The 15316-nt window shown below is 44.2% G+C and overlaps 1 protein-coding gene across 3 annotated transcripts in view; it reads left to right on the forward strand.

Moving 5' to 3' along the window:
* The window catches only part of LOC146861238 (sodium channel protein type 2 subunit alpha-like), a 544972-nt gene that overhangs the window by 315901 nt on the left and 213755 nt on the right, over positions 1 to 15316 (forward strand). For all 3 annotated transcript variants that reach the window (XM_085645392.1, XM_085645389.1, XM_085645390.1), the window contains 2 exons: positions 10973 to 11114; positions 14112 to 14318. In XM_085645392.1, coding sequence (XP_085501518.1) covers positions 10973 to 11114; positions 14112 to 14318 — 349 coding nt within the window. The remainder of the gene's footprint in view (positions 1 to 10972; positions 11115 to 14111; positions 14319 to 15316) is intronic.

A 15316-nucleotide genomic window follows, 5' to 3' on the forward strand; every position in this document is an offset into this window, starting at 1 on the left:
TGGTTTGGATACGACCGATTGACCGGGCAGAGCTATTGCTTCTTCAATGGCTTCCAACCTAGTTGAGGAATACTGTTTTTTCATGGGATGTCCAAGCCTCATTTTTGTACATGTCCTTTGATGGGGCTAGATGGATTCGGCCCTGGAGAGATTTAAGGACAGTGAGGGCTCTGCTAGGTTGCTGGGGCTCTCTGTGACCCCACGACAGCCACATTCCACCTTATGCCCCTTCCATGGCTACGGTAGGAGTATGTATCAGCCACTTCCATTTCTCCCAAGCCAACACAGCCAGGAGGCCCAGTCCTTATGTGGCCATGGATGCAGTGCCCACATACCTAGTCTGGCACAAAGCCAGAGGTCTGCCCAATCCACTCCCCCCTGGCAACCGCACAGTCAAAGCCTCTTTATTATGCACTTGGTCCAGCTTGGGCATCCAGTTAGCAGCAGACTCCAACACAGTATTCCCCAATGGCAGGAGATAAAAAGAGACAAATGGGTGCTCCAGATTGTCCAACAGGCTTATGCTCTCCCCTTCCAACAAACTTCGCTGCCACTTCTTCCGTCCCCAGATCCACTGGCAGAGGACCACCTTGTGCTCTTAGGACAGGGAGTACTGGCCCTTCTGGCCAAAGGAGCCATTTAGAGAGTGCCAGCATCAGAAGTAGATCATGGTTGTTATTCCCTCTACTTTCGGATGCCAAAGAAGGATGGAGACCTCCATCCTATCTTAGATCTGCGCCCTCTCAACTACTTGTTGGAAAATGAAAAAGTCAAGATACTCACCCTGGCTCAGGTTTTATCTGCCCTCTACCTGGAGACTGGATAGCAGCATTGGACTTGCAGGGCTGCTATTTCCACATTCCCATCTTGCCTGCCCACAGACACTACTTACAGTTCATGGACCAAGAGCATTATCAGTTCCCCTTTAGTTTTACTGGTGGCACTTGGGTGTTCACCAAGTTAATGGCAGTGGTTGCAGCACAACTGCGGCGGTCAGGGGATGCAGTCTTCCCCTACCTCAACGATTGGCTGTTGAAAGCAGGCTTGCCCCAGGCATTCATCTCCCACACCGAGACTATGGCATTCCTCCTGCACTCACAGTGGTTCCTCACCAACGTGCCACGGTCACACCTGACACCCTCTCAGATGCACTCTTTCATCTGATTTGTTCTGGATACAGTGAAGATTTGGACTTATTACCCAGAACAGTACAGTGAAAAGATGGTCCCAGTGCACCAATTCTTAGGAACACACATGATTCAAAACATATTATACAAAATAACACTAATACATTAAAAGATTACTTCTTCAATGTTATTTAATCACATTGAACGTTTTGAGTGCTTGTCAATCAGCATATAATTCAGAAAGCTTTACACAGCAAATGCCCCACAACAGTGGGAGAAAGGAAGGGGAAGGTTATGTGCATCAAGTGAGGGTTGTAAAGGTGCAAGGGAAAGATAGTGACATTGTATTCATCACAAAAGTAATTACAGTGGAAATGGCTCCTTTCAGCCGCAAACTATGATGATAATTGGTAACATTGCCATGATCAGAAATACAGTATCACAGTTGCAAATCACTGTTGATAGAAACTGGCATAGGACAGTAACACAGTCGACTTTTCGACCCCCAATAGAAAGTTGGCTACTAGGATCCTTATGACGGGGTCTTCCTCAGGGCTAAAACAAAGGGGCACCTGGGGGATAAATGGAAGAAGTGCTTAGTATTACGTATGTGGATCTAGATTCAAAAATTGTGAAAGGGGTAGAAGTGAAACAAAAAATTATCATAAACCACCCTTGACTGGGAGTGGTAACGTTGAAAGGACCGTAGGCTCCAAAGGACAGAGAGCGGATGGTTGGCGCCTACAAAACAAGTTGAGGGCATCAGAATGTATCACATAGTGTTGAGTACAGTCAGGACTTAGAATGCGTAATGAATCCAACTTACTATATACTGCTGTAATCGGTATACTCCTTGGAAACAAAGACTGCGGTGGAATATTCTATTAAGATCAACATGGACTCCGAGGTTCCCATACTGTTGTGAATTAGTCTAAGAAAAAAGAAATGAAGGACCCAATGACAAAACATTGACAGAATTCTAACAGGAAGGCCTGTATTACCAAAATTGGGTAATGCATACCGAGAATATTTGTGTCAAGTCACCTCTTCAATTAGCCCACTTGTGCTCACAGTCTGAAAATATAAAAAGAGAGGAAGCTGGTTTTAGCTGCCATAACTAAAAAACATGGTCAAAAAGACATAACTATATCAGAGAGAGAAACACGTTCTCCAAACGCAAAGCGTTCTACCTCTTACCTACGCTCTGCCGAGTCTGCCCGTCTCCATGATGGGAGCTCAGAAACTGGCTAGCTACAGTTAAATGCCTTGGAACACATCGCTGTCGTGCACGCGCTTACCTCGTTGCAGCAGAAGCTCGATGCTTGTCAAAAAGGGCAAGACATTGCGTCGTAGTCGTGGAGGAAAGACTCCATGTCAAAACATTAAGTGAATTCTGTGTATTTTAAAACACTCAATAGTTTTACAAAATGTAGTGTACTAATTGTCATTAGTAGATTCAGCCGATCTACACGGGGAGGGGGTTGCAATTGTTGTTACAAGCGTGTGCTAATGGAGCATTGCGGGGAGACTGCTATTAGGTATAGGAGATTGAGAGGTTTAGTGTGAACACTGCGTTCACATTTAGAGCAAGGAATAACCTGCATCCATAGTCATAAGTGATCACAAAATAAAAACATACTTAAAGAGACACCTAAGTTTCAGGAAAAATGAGAAATCACTACAGTTCTTCTGTCACATAATCTTAGGTCATGTGTACATTCGAAGAGAATACAGTGTTGTGTGTACAAAGTTACATGCATGTTAAATCAACCTAAAGACGGTATGCTTGTTACATAAGAAGCATATATACACAGCAGACATCTTGTCCAGCCTGCAACGACACTTAGCCTTCAATTAAAACACAGATTCATGTACTTTCAGAGGAAAAACGTAGGGTGGACTAGGCTGATGAACATCAAGTATAAATACTATCACTCTGATGTTAAGCACGACAGTTGTGCATGGTTAGTGTCCATTTCATTGAGGCCACCAATTTACATTCTCTGACATTGAGAATCTTCTCAATATTGCCCCCTCTAATAAGAATTTCAGCCGTCTCCAAAACCACCCATGTGAGGTCTTCAGGTCCGTGCTCCGAATCTTTGAAGTGCCCAACCAGGGGAGCACCTTGGACTTCACACCGTATCCTGCTGCAATGTTGCAGTAAGCGTGCTTTTACCTTTTGCTGTGTTTGGCCAATATATATTTTGTCACAAGGACAAATGTTCCCATAGGTGACATTGGAGGTGTTGCAATTCGTGAAAGACTTTAGATCCATCTTGTGTTCCTTATAGACAATTTTTTTAGTCTGAATCATGATTTTACAGGCCTTACAATGTCCGAACTTGTCGTGGCCTCGAGTGGGGGGTAGAGTCCATAGCGACTGAAGAGATGGTCCCTCTGGTGGATCTAGGAGTAAACGTACCACATGGTCTTTCATGTTTTTGGCCTTTTTAAAGGAGTGTATGGGTAGAACCGGTTGTTGCATGTCATCTGCTATCAAACTCCAATGTTTGTTGACCACCTTCTTGATAGCATTACTTTGAGTTGAGAAAGTGGTGACACAAATCAACCTCTGTGTGGAGTTACGTTCCCGTTCACTGGGTCTCAACACTGTTTCTCTAGGGGAGAGCCATGCCCTTTCTCGTGCTCTCTTGACCAGTCTTTTAGGATATCCTCTTTGCAGAAACCGTGCTCAAAGTTCTTCTGATTCCACCATGAAATCTTCCTTCCTTGAGCAGTTCCGACGGATCCGCAAGAACTGCCCTAAGGGTAAATTATCCCTTAGGCTCCTTGGGTGATGGCTAGTGTACCGGAGCAAGGAGTTCCGTTCAGATGGCTTACGGTACAGTGTGGTAAACAATATTTTGTTCTCATTTCTGATAGTGATGTCAAGGAAATTGATTTCTCCAGAGTCAGAGTGTATGTTGAACTGTATGTCCTCATTTCTCTGAATCAGCCATTCATGAAAAAGGGTTAGTTCTGCTGCATCCCCAGTCCAGATCATCAAGACGTCGTCTATATCCATAGTGTAACCTTGTTGTTGAAGGGGTTATCGGTACTGAAGATAAATGAGTTATCAAAATGATTCATAAAGATGATTGCCAGATCAGGGCCAAAGACTGCCCCCATTGCTACGCCCTTGACTTGTAGGTAGTAGTTGCCCTGGAAGTAGAAGAAGTTTTTCATCATGGCAATTTGGAGTAATTTGATGATAAATTCAGTTGGTACAGCCATTGGTGCTTGTCTCCGATCAAGTGCTAGTCTCATCACTTCAAGGGCTGATCCTTGCAGTATACTTGTGAAGAGTGACCCAATATCAAAGGTTACTAACAGTTGTTTCATTAGGTCAAAGAGTTGTTGGTCCACCAGTTTAATCGTCTCCATCGTATCCCTCAGGTATGCCCTTGTGGTTTCTGCTATAGGTTTCAAAAATAAATCTATGTATCTGCTTAGGGGTTCAAGTAGGGATCCGCATCCTGAGACAATGGGCCGTCCGGGGGAATTCTGCATATCCTTGTGGATTTTCGGCAGCGTGTAAATGGTTGGAAGGCGAGGCTGCTTTTGGTTAAGGTAAAGAAATTCCAAGTTTGATAGGAAACCTTGTTCCAGCCCATCCTCCATGATTTTCAAGATCTCTTTTTCTAGTTCCTTCGTTGGGTCTGCTCGTAGTCTCCTATACCTGATCCCATCTTGTAGTTGGTTGAGGATCTCATTCTTGTATTTTGTCATATCCTGAACTACAATGGCCCCACCCTTAGCCCCTCCCTTGTCCACAGGTTTAATGACAATTTCCTTGTTCTGTTTCAGTGATATAAGGGCTTCACTTTCCAAGCTGGTAACATTGTAGTTAACGTATTTTTTGGCTTTAAGAACATTAGAGACGTTCCTCAGGACCACACTCTAATAGGCAAGGATCTTATTCGTCATGGCATGGGCTGGTGGAACAATGGTGGATGGGACCCTGAATCCTGTCAGAGAGGCTGTGTGCAGTGTCGGGGATTGCCTAAAGAAGCAATGTAGGCAGACCCTCCTGAAGAACCCATGGAGCTCTGTCTTGAAATTGAAATGATTGGGATAAGCAGTGGGTACAAAGGATAGACCCCTGCTGAGCACCTTACTCTCTTTGTCACGTTTCTCTACTACCTGTAAGTCTTGCGATGGGTTTGGATCTCTCCATGGTTCTCTGGCTGGAAACGCACCTGTTTCTGTGCTCGTCCACGCTCCCAGTTCCCGTTGAACTGAGTCTGTCCCTGTTGCGGTCGCTGTTGCCAATTGCCGCTCCGTCCTCTGGGTGGTCGCCATTGTCCGTCGCCTAAAAAAGGAGGAGGTCCTCGAGGTGGATACCAATTGTCGTGGTATCTGTAATCTGAGCTTGTGCCTGGTTGTTCGTTATCGCTGACTGTACTATTTGAGCCAGATGATTCGGAGAACGTAGTGTAATTCCTGCGTCCCCGGTAGCCCCCTCTTCCTCTACAGTAAGTCTTGGAAATTCGGGCTATGATGCTGATGTTTCAGCCTCTATGCTGGATTTCAGTTAGACTGACTCTGAGGCTGATGGGTCTCATCGCCTCCAGCATCCTGTTGTTAAAACATGCCAGATGGCATGTGTAGACTCTGCAGTGGGACCCAGTGGGTACAGCATCAGGGAAATATCTCAAATCTTCTTCATATAACAGAGGAAACTGCAAAAGACCTGCAGTGGTAGTTAACGGATGCAATTGGCTCAGCGGCAGATCTCTCTCTCTTCCCCACTCAGGGCTCACAGTGATAACAGATGTGTCACTTCTGGTTTGGGGCGGCCACCTGGGAGAGGTGGAGATCAGAGGCCTCTGGTTTCCTTAGGAGTCTCAGCTTCACAACAATCTGTTGAAACTGAGAGCGGTCCGACTAGCATTGAAAGCCTTTCTTCCTCCCATCAATTGAAGGCCAGTTCAGGACTTCACAGACAACACCGGTGCCGTATGGTATTGCAACAAGTAGAGTGGGATGGGGTGATGGACTCAATGTTAAGAGACTTTGCGTCTATGTACCTGTCTGCAACATCAGGACATGTTCCTGCATCTGGTGGGCTCTCTGAATGCCAGAGCAGACAAACTCAGCCATCGATGCCTACCCGATCATGAACATTGTCTCTATCCTGAGGTGATGTAAGGTCTCGGAGAACGTTGGTTAGATCTATTCACCACCGCCGAGAACACACAATGTCAGCACTTCTGCGTGCTAGAGTTTCCAATGCAGCTCTCTCTCGGGGACACATATCATCTTGAGTGGAGCTCAGGGCTCCCATACTCCTTTCTGCCAATATCACTTCTGTGCAAAGTTCTCAGTAAGATCAAGAACGACTGGAGCCAAGTCATTGTAGTGGCTCTGAACTGGACACGGAGAGTTTAGTACCCCAAACTCTTGAACATTAACGTCTGTCCTCAGTCAGGCTGCCCATTCTGGAAGATATTCTGTCTCAGCAACAGGGCAGGGTTCTGCACCCGAATCTATCCACTCTCCACTTTCATGCGTGGAGATTGAGCGGCAACAGTTTAGGGTGCTTGATGTCCCTCCTGAAGTATGTGATGTAATTCTGGCAGATAGGCATTTTTCCATTAAAACTATTTGTTTTATCCCTGAGTGTTCTACACTAAAGGGTAACTGTCCCTAAAGGAAATTCCGGTCCGTTGGGCTGTGGATTTGGTGAAGATCAGGGTAGCAGAAAAAAGGGGGTGGGAATAGAAATTTTGTTTGTCTCAGGATGGAAGTATAGGTTAGGGGAATTTCCTTATTTGAAAGAGTTGCCCCACACACTGCTGAGGGTGTCATGCTTCATCATTGGGCATATTTGCTCCTCGTGGGGTTGGCACTGCAATACCCCACGGTCCCTGCGAGAGAGCTCTTTAGAGAAGTTATTTTTTTATGTAAAAAATGCCATAGTGGTGAGTGCGGGTGTGAGGAGCTAGGGAAATAGTGAGTTACAAATACCTCAGTAGTGCCCAAAAAGGCTTTTATTCCTGGGTCCACCGGGTAGATTAAAAACAAAAAACAAACTGTTATTTTCCACAGATGAAGAAGTATAGTTTGGTTCAGATAGTACGTCCTTGCGTTCCGCTAAGGCTGCTCGAGCCTCGGCCCCTTGGTTTACCGAAGCCCTAAGAAAAAGCAAGAGTGCCTGCAAACATCTGGAGAGGGCTTGGCGGAAGAATTTTGATCTTAATGATAAAATAATTTATAAACAGGCACTGAAGGCTCATTATAATAAAATTCATGAGGAGAAAAAACTTTTTGTCTCCTTTAAAATTGAATTGTCAGCAATCAAAAGTAAAGACATTTTTTAAATAGTAAGAGAGTTCTCATCTTCAAGTGCGGCTGTCAGGCCATTCACCTCCACTGAAGTATGGACAAGCCACTTGGCCTCTTACTTCCATGAAAAAATTTCAAATATACAAGATACTTTCTCTGAGCAGCCCCCAGTTCGGGTGAACGTTTGGAGTTTCTGTCCCCTTCCACTCAGGTAAAGGGACTGTCTCTCACGCAGTTCCCCCCTATCCCCATGGATAAATGCTTGGAAATTAGGAGAGCCCTTAAATCAGGCTCACCTTCTGACCCTTGCCCAGCCAAAGTATTGGCGTCTATTGCGGAGGCATTCAATCCTGCGTTGAATCTCATTCTTAATTCTTCACTGCAGAATGGGCAGGACCCTGACAGGTGGAAGAAGGCAACAATTCTCCCCCCTATTAAAAAAACCTTTATCTGATCCCCAGATAGCCTCAAATTACAGGCCAATATCCTTGCTCCCCTTCTTTTCTAAAGCTCCGTAAAAATATATGAATCTCGTCATCACCACATATGTTGAAGCCAATCAAATGCTTCACCAGAGCCAGTCTGGCTTCAGGGCAAACTTTAGCACTGAAACAGCGCTTCTGGAAGTCTCTGAGGTTATTAAGGGGACTTTAGACAAGGGAGGCAAGGCCGTGCTGATATTATTGGACTTATCTGCGGCCTTTAATTCCGTGCCCCATGACCGGCTTCTGCAGAGACTCCAGGAGTGCAGTTTTGGGGGCACGGTACTCCAGTGGTTTTCCTCCATTTTGAAGGACAGTCAGCAAATGGTTTGGTTCCGTTCTTTGCTGCTTTCATTCCCCCATGAAGGTAGGGGTCCCGCAGGGCTCGATCTTGAGGCCGACACTTTTTAACATTTATATGACCCCCCTTGCTCATTTGGCCGAGGCCCATGGAGCAAAAAAAGTATCATATGCGAAAGATACGCAGTTGCTCTTCACTTGTGAAAAGGACGTTGATTTTAGAAGGGATGTGATCAACAACTGCCTATCAGAGGTGTTCCCCTGGCTTCAATTGAATCAACTCAATCATAACTCGGAGAAATCGGAGATCATTTTCTTTGGTCTCCCCCCTAGCGATGTGTGGCACAAATGATGGCCCTTGGACATGTCCCCCTTACAGCTTTGGTAAAGACAGTCAAGAATCTAGAGGTTAAGCTGGAGGATAATATATCCATGAATGCCCAGATTCAAGCTGTAGCATGGTCCTGCTTCGGCATGCTCAAAATGCTGAAACAGTTTTTGCCCCTTCTTCCGGTTGCACACAGGAAAGCAGTGGTCCAGGCTTTAATTGTATCTAGGCTGGACTACGTAAACGTTCTTTACCTGGGTCTACCTGAATATTTATTGACACGTCTGCAATTGGTCAAGAACGCAGCGGCTAGGGTGATACTTATGCTTGGCCCCAGAACACAGATGTCCTCCCATTTGAAAACCCTTCACTGGATACCGATCCGCAAGAGTATCAGTTTCAAAGCTTTGGTTTAAAGCTCTCCATGGTACAGGTGCTTCTTATATCAAGAAAAGAGTCCAGTATTACATTCCGCAACAAACTTTGAGGTCCTCATCACTGCAGCAGGCGCTCACCACCAAGTTCTTCCACGGTCGTATAGACGGACGCTCCTTTCAGGTGCAAGCCGCTCGACTTTGGAACAGCCTGCCTTTGGCACTTAGGTGCAGGACCTTCTCACTTTTAGAAAGTCACTGAAAATATGGTTATTCCAATAGTACATGAGTCGAGCGTATGACAGCACACTGTCAGCCCTGTCTTGAGGTCTTACAGCGCCGGGACACTCTATTGAGTAGCTGTGCGCTTTATAAGTACCCAGTTAACATATCATAACATAACATATGTGCAGTGAGTGGAGCGACATATTTCACGCCCTATTGGTCTATCCCTGAGTGACTAGCTGTTCCTGTTTGGGTCACCTGTTGTGGCTGATTCCTTAAAGGTTTGCAGCATATGTTTCCTCCCACTCCCTTCATTATGCCCCAAAAGGACTTGAATTTAGTTCTCACCTTCTTCATTTTCCTTTTGAGCCGATGCACAGCTGCTCTGTAGGGCTCCTAACTTTCAAAACTGTCTTACTTGTGGCAATAACATCTGCCAGGAGGGTTAGCAAATTGCAGGCACTTTAAGTTAACCCTCCCTACACTTCATTCTTCCGAGACAAGCTGTTTCTTAGAGCTCGAGCATCCTTTTTGCCAAAGGTGGTCACTACATTTCATGTTGGGCACAGCATCAACTTTTTCCCCCTCCTCATCCTTCTAAAGAAGAGGGGAGACTCCAGCACCTAGACACAAAAAGAACGTTATCGTTTTATATTGTTCATACCAAAACATTCATAGTGGATGACCTCTTTGCTGGAATTGCAGAGGCAAAGAAAGGGAAGGCAATTCAGAAGAGAACCATCTCTTGAGGAATCGTCCTCTGCATAAAGATCTGCTACGCAATAGCCAACAAACAGTCCCTGAAGGCTTGAGAGCTCATTCCACCAAGACTACAGCTGCGACTACTGTATTGACTGGAGGAGTCTCAGCCCTGGATATCTGTCAGGCAGTTATGTGGGCATCAATGCACACATTCTCTGAACACTACTGCATCAACAGTCAGGTCCAGCGAAATGGGAATTTTGCCCGTTTGGTCCTCCAGGACTTCTTAGTTTAAAACAGTCGGCAGACCCACCTCCTGCAAGAGATTGCGTTGGTATCTATTCTAAGGTAAGGAATCTGCTCCTAGAAGTCTCTATCAGATGAAAAATTAACTTACCTTAAGGTAGAGGCTCTAGCTGCAGATTCCTCACTGAGCCCCCCATCCTCTCTGTTTTGCAAACCGTCTTCTCAAATAAAGAGATCCTTTAGGACTTCACTTTGGCACACTAGTCATTCTTCCTCTGCTTGGCTCTGTGCTCTAGTGCGGAAAAACAGTCAATAACTGAGGTTAGCGTGCTGGGATGGCGCCTACATAGGCACTGTGCACATCACTTCTGGAGCTGATGACGTCTTGTAGAGCCGAACTATGCCACGTAAAGGCACGCAAGGGGACTGTGCAAAAATTCCAGATCCAGTCTGATGCCTGGGGAGATTTCTACAGTAAGGAATCCGTGGCAAGATACAGCCTCTACCAGATAAGGTAAGTTTGTTTCGGGATAACCGCAATCTATGTTAATGATTTCACTGAGTTTTATTGCATGTGAATTTATCCTTAATGAATATCTTTATAATTAGATAGGAATCTGGCTGAAAAGACATTCATTGGGCATGCTTAAAGTAAAGGTATGCAATGTGGAGTTGCCCATTTCAAATTCCTATTGCTTTCACATTTATTTAGCTGTGCACATGTGGTTGTGGGAAGGTAAAGAAGAAGAGTAAATATTCATGAAAGAAGCACATTCATTTTTGTTATTGAATCTATTTCCTCTAATGCTGATAAAATAATCAATTGTAACTAATGTGCGTTTCTGATGTGAGGATGTCTGAAATATGAAGAAACACATTTCTTTTCTTTTTTTTCAGTCAATGTCCGGAAGGCTATGTGTGTGTAAAAGCTGGTAGAAATCCCAACTATGGTTACACAAGCTTTGACACATTCAGCTGGGCTTTTTTGTCATTGTTTCGTTTAATGACTCAGGACTATTGGGAAAATCTTTATCAACTGGTGAGAAGAACTGTGAACTGTGTTTGTGGTGTTGAGTTTTGTGTAGTAGCAATTTTCACCTTACTTCTACAACGATTTAAACTTAAAAGGACTGTAATAATGCAAATGTGATTTAGGATGGCTAATTCATCAGGAGAGCACCTGACTCATTGTCTCTTGCAATTGCATGTATTTTATTGATCACTGAATGCATCCTGCTTATGAGCACCTTCAGAGGAACGAGAAAAAGACCCTACGCCCCCACTCCACCTTCACAGCACTTGATACAAATTATTGCACTTGATACTGTTGGAAAGTGGGATATTGATAGGGGTAAGTACGCACCTACTACTAGTAATAGGGCCATCAACACCATATAGGGTCCAATACAGGTCTCAGTAAATTAGCCCCTTGCTCAACCCTTGGTAGCTGACATTGAGCAGTCAGACCTAACTTAGAAGACCGGAGTGTAAAGCATTTAAAACACCAATACATCAAACAAGTAAGACACAACACACAATAAAAATCACACACAGATTTATGAAAATAATATATCATTTTATGAATAATAGACACCAAAATGACAAACATTCAATATAGGGAACTGGGGATATGAATCTGTAAAGACTAACCACTTTATAGTACTTAGAACCTAAAGCGCCTCTCTGGGACATCTTGTTGCGCTTGACTGGGACAAAGTCAAAGTTTGAGGCCAACCGGGATGGAGCCCTGGTCGAATACACTGAGAGGGAGGCTCCGGTAAAAATTTTACCTTTACACTTAGAAACTTTTCTGGAGCTTTTTCTTCCGACGTCTCATGACCTTCTACAGCCACTTGACTTTCTGTAAGGCCCCGGTCAAACTATGGAAGTCTGAAGCTCTGGAGCTTTCAGCTGGACAAACCCGAAATCCAGGACAGGTAGTGGTTGAAGGTAGTCTACTTGACTCTTGCGATTTGTCGGTCACCCCATGGAGCTTCTTCACAAAAGTTCTCTAAAGTTCTCCAAACTTCAGGAGATGCTTCCTGAAAGTCTCCTTGTAGGTTCAAAGTGTTGAATTCACCAATGCAAAGGGCTGGAATCTCCCAGATGGCTCTGGGGTGTCTGGACTACAATCTCCAGAATGTACCTGGCCAAATCCTTAAAAGTCCACTGGACACACTTTAGGATGGGGACGTTTGGTAGAGATGATGCAGGTGGGCTCTGTTGACATGTAGCTTGCAAGAAGTTCACTCCTTAATCCTTCTTCAAGCAACGCACAGTCCCCAGGCCTGTAGTACCAGATTGTGCCATAGGCGCATTCAGTCAGAGTGCAGGCATTTGAATGCAAATCAAGATTCCAGCAGGGCAGTTCTTATTCTCCTTGTAGTTTCAGGCAGCAGATCTGAGAGACTATGCAGCTCTAATATATTTAGTCAGTGTTCTGGGGCAACAAGCAAGGGAGCAACTCTGTCCAGTGAGATGCTGGGTGCCACCCAAAAGCATGACAATTCCTTCAAAGTGTGGCATCTTCATGTCCCACAAAGCACTGCACTTCCAAAATCCAACATGGATGATTTCACTCCAGAGGAGTAACATCTGGCTAAACTAACCCACAGTGTGGCTTATTTTCCTTAGCCCCCCTGACCTCAGCAAATTCCTGAGCTAATCCTGCTATCTGGCTGAGGCACAGGATGTGGGGGTAGGTACGACTGGAATTCATTACTGATCAGCTCTCTCTTTGAGCTCAGTTTGATTTACGCAGCCCCCTCTTTATGACCTATCCTCCTCAGCTTCAGAGCTCTCTCCATCAGATAACCTCTGCTCCGGCCAGGCCAATTATCACCTAATCAAAGCAATGTTGCTAAGCTGGTTAAGGCTGACCAATCAGCAGAAACCACGAGAAGGCTGCAGTTTGGCTTACAGAAGAGAAAGGTTTTATAACTTATTTTCTGTACTAGTTATGATAACTTCAACAGTGGCAAGTTGTTGACTTTATCAATACCAATCGTTTAAGTCCTTGAATTATATTTTCTAGCAATAGTTATACCTAAATAAAATATTGTAATGTTAGCCAATGGAGCTAAATATCTATGGTGGGGAAAAATGAAATGGGCAGTTTTTTCCTCAAAGGGCATCTAAACATCTTTTATAAGGTCCCTGCTTATAGTTGCGTGCCCCCTTTGACCCCTGGGACACCTGGGGAGACCCTGGGGTTGCCTAACACGTAAACATTTAATTATATGCTCGGGACTTATAGGTAGTATGAACCCCCTAGCCATATTATATACTAGGGACTTATAGGGTCTGTCAATACCAATTGTGAGAATTTACTTTTAAAGACAAGGAAGGACTGCCTTTGAAAGCACAGCAGGCATATAGCAGCGCACACATGCAAGTGTAGGAAATCTGTTGGGCATCTAAACCTCTGTGCCCTTTTATATACTAAGGACCTATCGGTAGATTCCAACCCCTGGCCTTGTTATCTACTAGGGACTTACAGGGTTTGTCTTTGCCATATGTAAGTGTACCCTAGTACATGTACCGTTTTAAACATAGCACTGTCCCGGGACCTGGTTAGCAGAGCCCAGGGTACAGTCAGAGTCAGTTACCACCACTACCATTCAGCAAAGAAATGGGGGTGAAAAGAACAAAATGATGACTTTCTAAAAGATACACATTATTTACCTTATATATGCCCCCCAAAAAATCACTTTGAAAATACCCACTAGCCTATCTAAAATCCAAGTTTAATTTATTCTGAACTCGTCTTTATAAACAGAGCCTAGTGGGGGATGAGATGGGGTCGGTGGGAGTTCCTTAACTTTTAGATTCAATTTCTTTAGGATTTAATTTCTTTGGAGGGTTTATACAACAGTCAAGGACTTTGTCAACCTGAGCTCACATTCAAATTTAGATTGTTTAAGGCGCTGTAAGTATAACCAAGAGTACAAGGCAAAAAACACTGGAATCAAGGGCATTCCATGTAGTAGATTTTTTTTTAATGCAAATATGTTAATATTTATTTTATCTTCCCCAGACATTACGAGCTGCTGGCAAAACCTACATGATCTTTTTTGTTCTGGTGATTTTTCTGGGCTCATTTTACCTGGTGAACTTGATTCTGGCTGTGGTTGCCATGGCCTACGACGAGCAGAATCAAGCTACATTAGAAGAAGCAAAACAGAAAGAGGCCGAATTTCAGCAGATGCTAGAACAATTGAAAAAACAACAAGAAGAGTCGCAGGTAATCTCCCAAGCAAAATAAAATGTGTGTGTTTTTATACTGCCTGGCTAGTAACGTATAGGGAACGCCACCATCGGAAGAACCAAAATTTGTGAATGAATGTCAATACATATAAAGTATGTATATTTTTAGGTCGTTTTAATGGGGCAATCATTTGATTTTTGTAACAATATGTCTTGAAACCAAAGCAGATGTCATCAAACAAAGCAACATTTAAGAATGCCTATTGTTGCTGATTGTTAGTGATACAGAACTGGCTAAAGAGAACTGCTTTTTATTTTCGCTGGATGACCACTTTACCTTTGCACCTTTCAACTATGGTATATTGACAGCTGAGAATGGCATTCTGGTGTGTTTCCTTTCCCATAGCTTGCTAAAGCTAAAGATTTGGCCAGAGATTGCACCTAAACATTTATATTTTGTGTTGCTTAGTGTGCACTATTCATTATCAATGTAATCACTAACAAGAAGACAGAGTGAATGGTAGACGGAGATGGGTAGGAGGAACAGATAGAGAAACAGTAAAGGTGAGAAGAGAGAATGGGGCATATTTACAAGGAAATGACGGAGTGCAGATCTGCGGCAAATTTTGCAGCACCACTCTCCACCATATCCAAAACGCAGGGATGTGCCGTATTTAAAACAATACGGCACACCCCTGTGTTTACCCTAGTGCTGACGCTAAAAATAGCTACCAAGTGCAAACGCAGACAGCCTTGCGCCATAGTGCAAGGGTGCCTGCGTTGCAGGGAGTGATTTTTTATGTGCAGGTAGGTGTCCCTTCCTGCACATAAACAATCAATAATGGCGGCTTGTTACTTCTACGTATGCTGCATTATGAGGCACTGTTAGATCTGGAGGTCTCTAGTTGGCAGAGATAAGTACCTTTGTCCAAATAGGGACCCTTGCTTCTAGTCAGGGTAAGGGGGATACACACTGTTGATAACCCCTGCTCACCCCCTTGGTAGCTTGGCACAAGCAGACAGGCTTATCCCCAA

This window comes from Triturus cristatus, chromosome 3_1, assembly GCF_964204655.1.
Source record: "Triturus cristatus chromosome 3_1, aTriCri1.1, whole genome shotgun sequence".
NCBI lineage: Eukaryota > Metazoa > Chordata > Amphibia > Caudata > Salamandridae > Triturus > Triturus cristatus.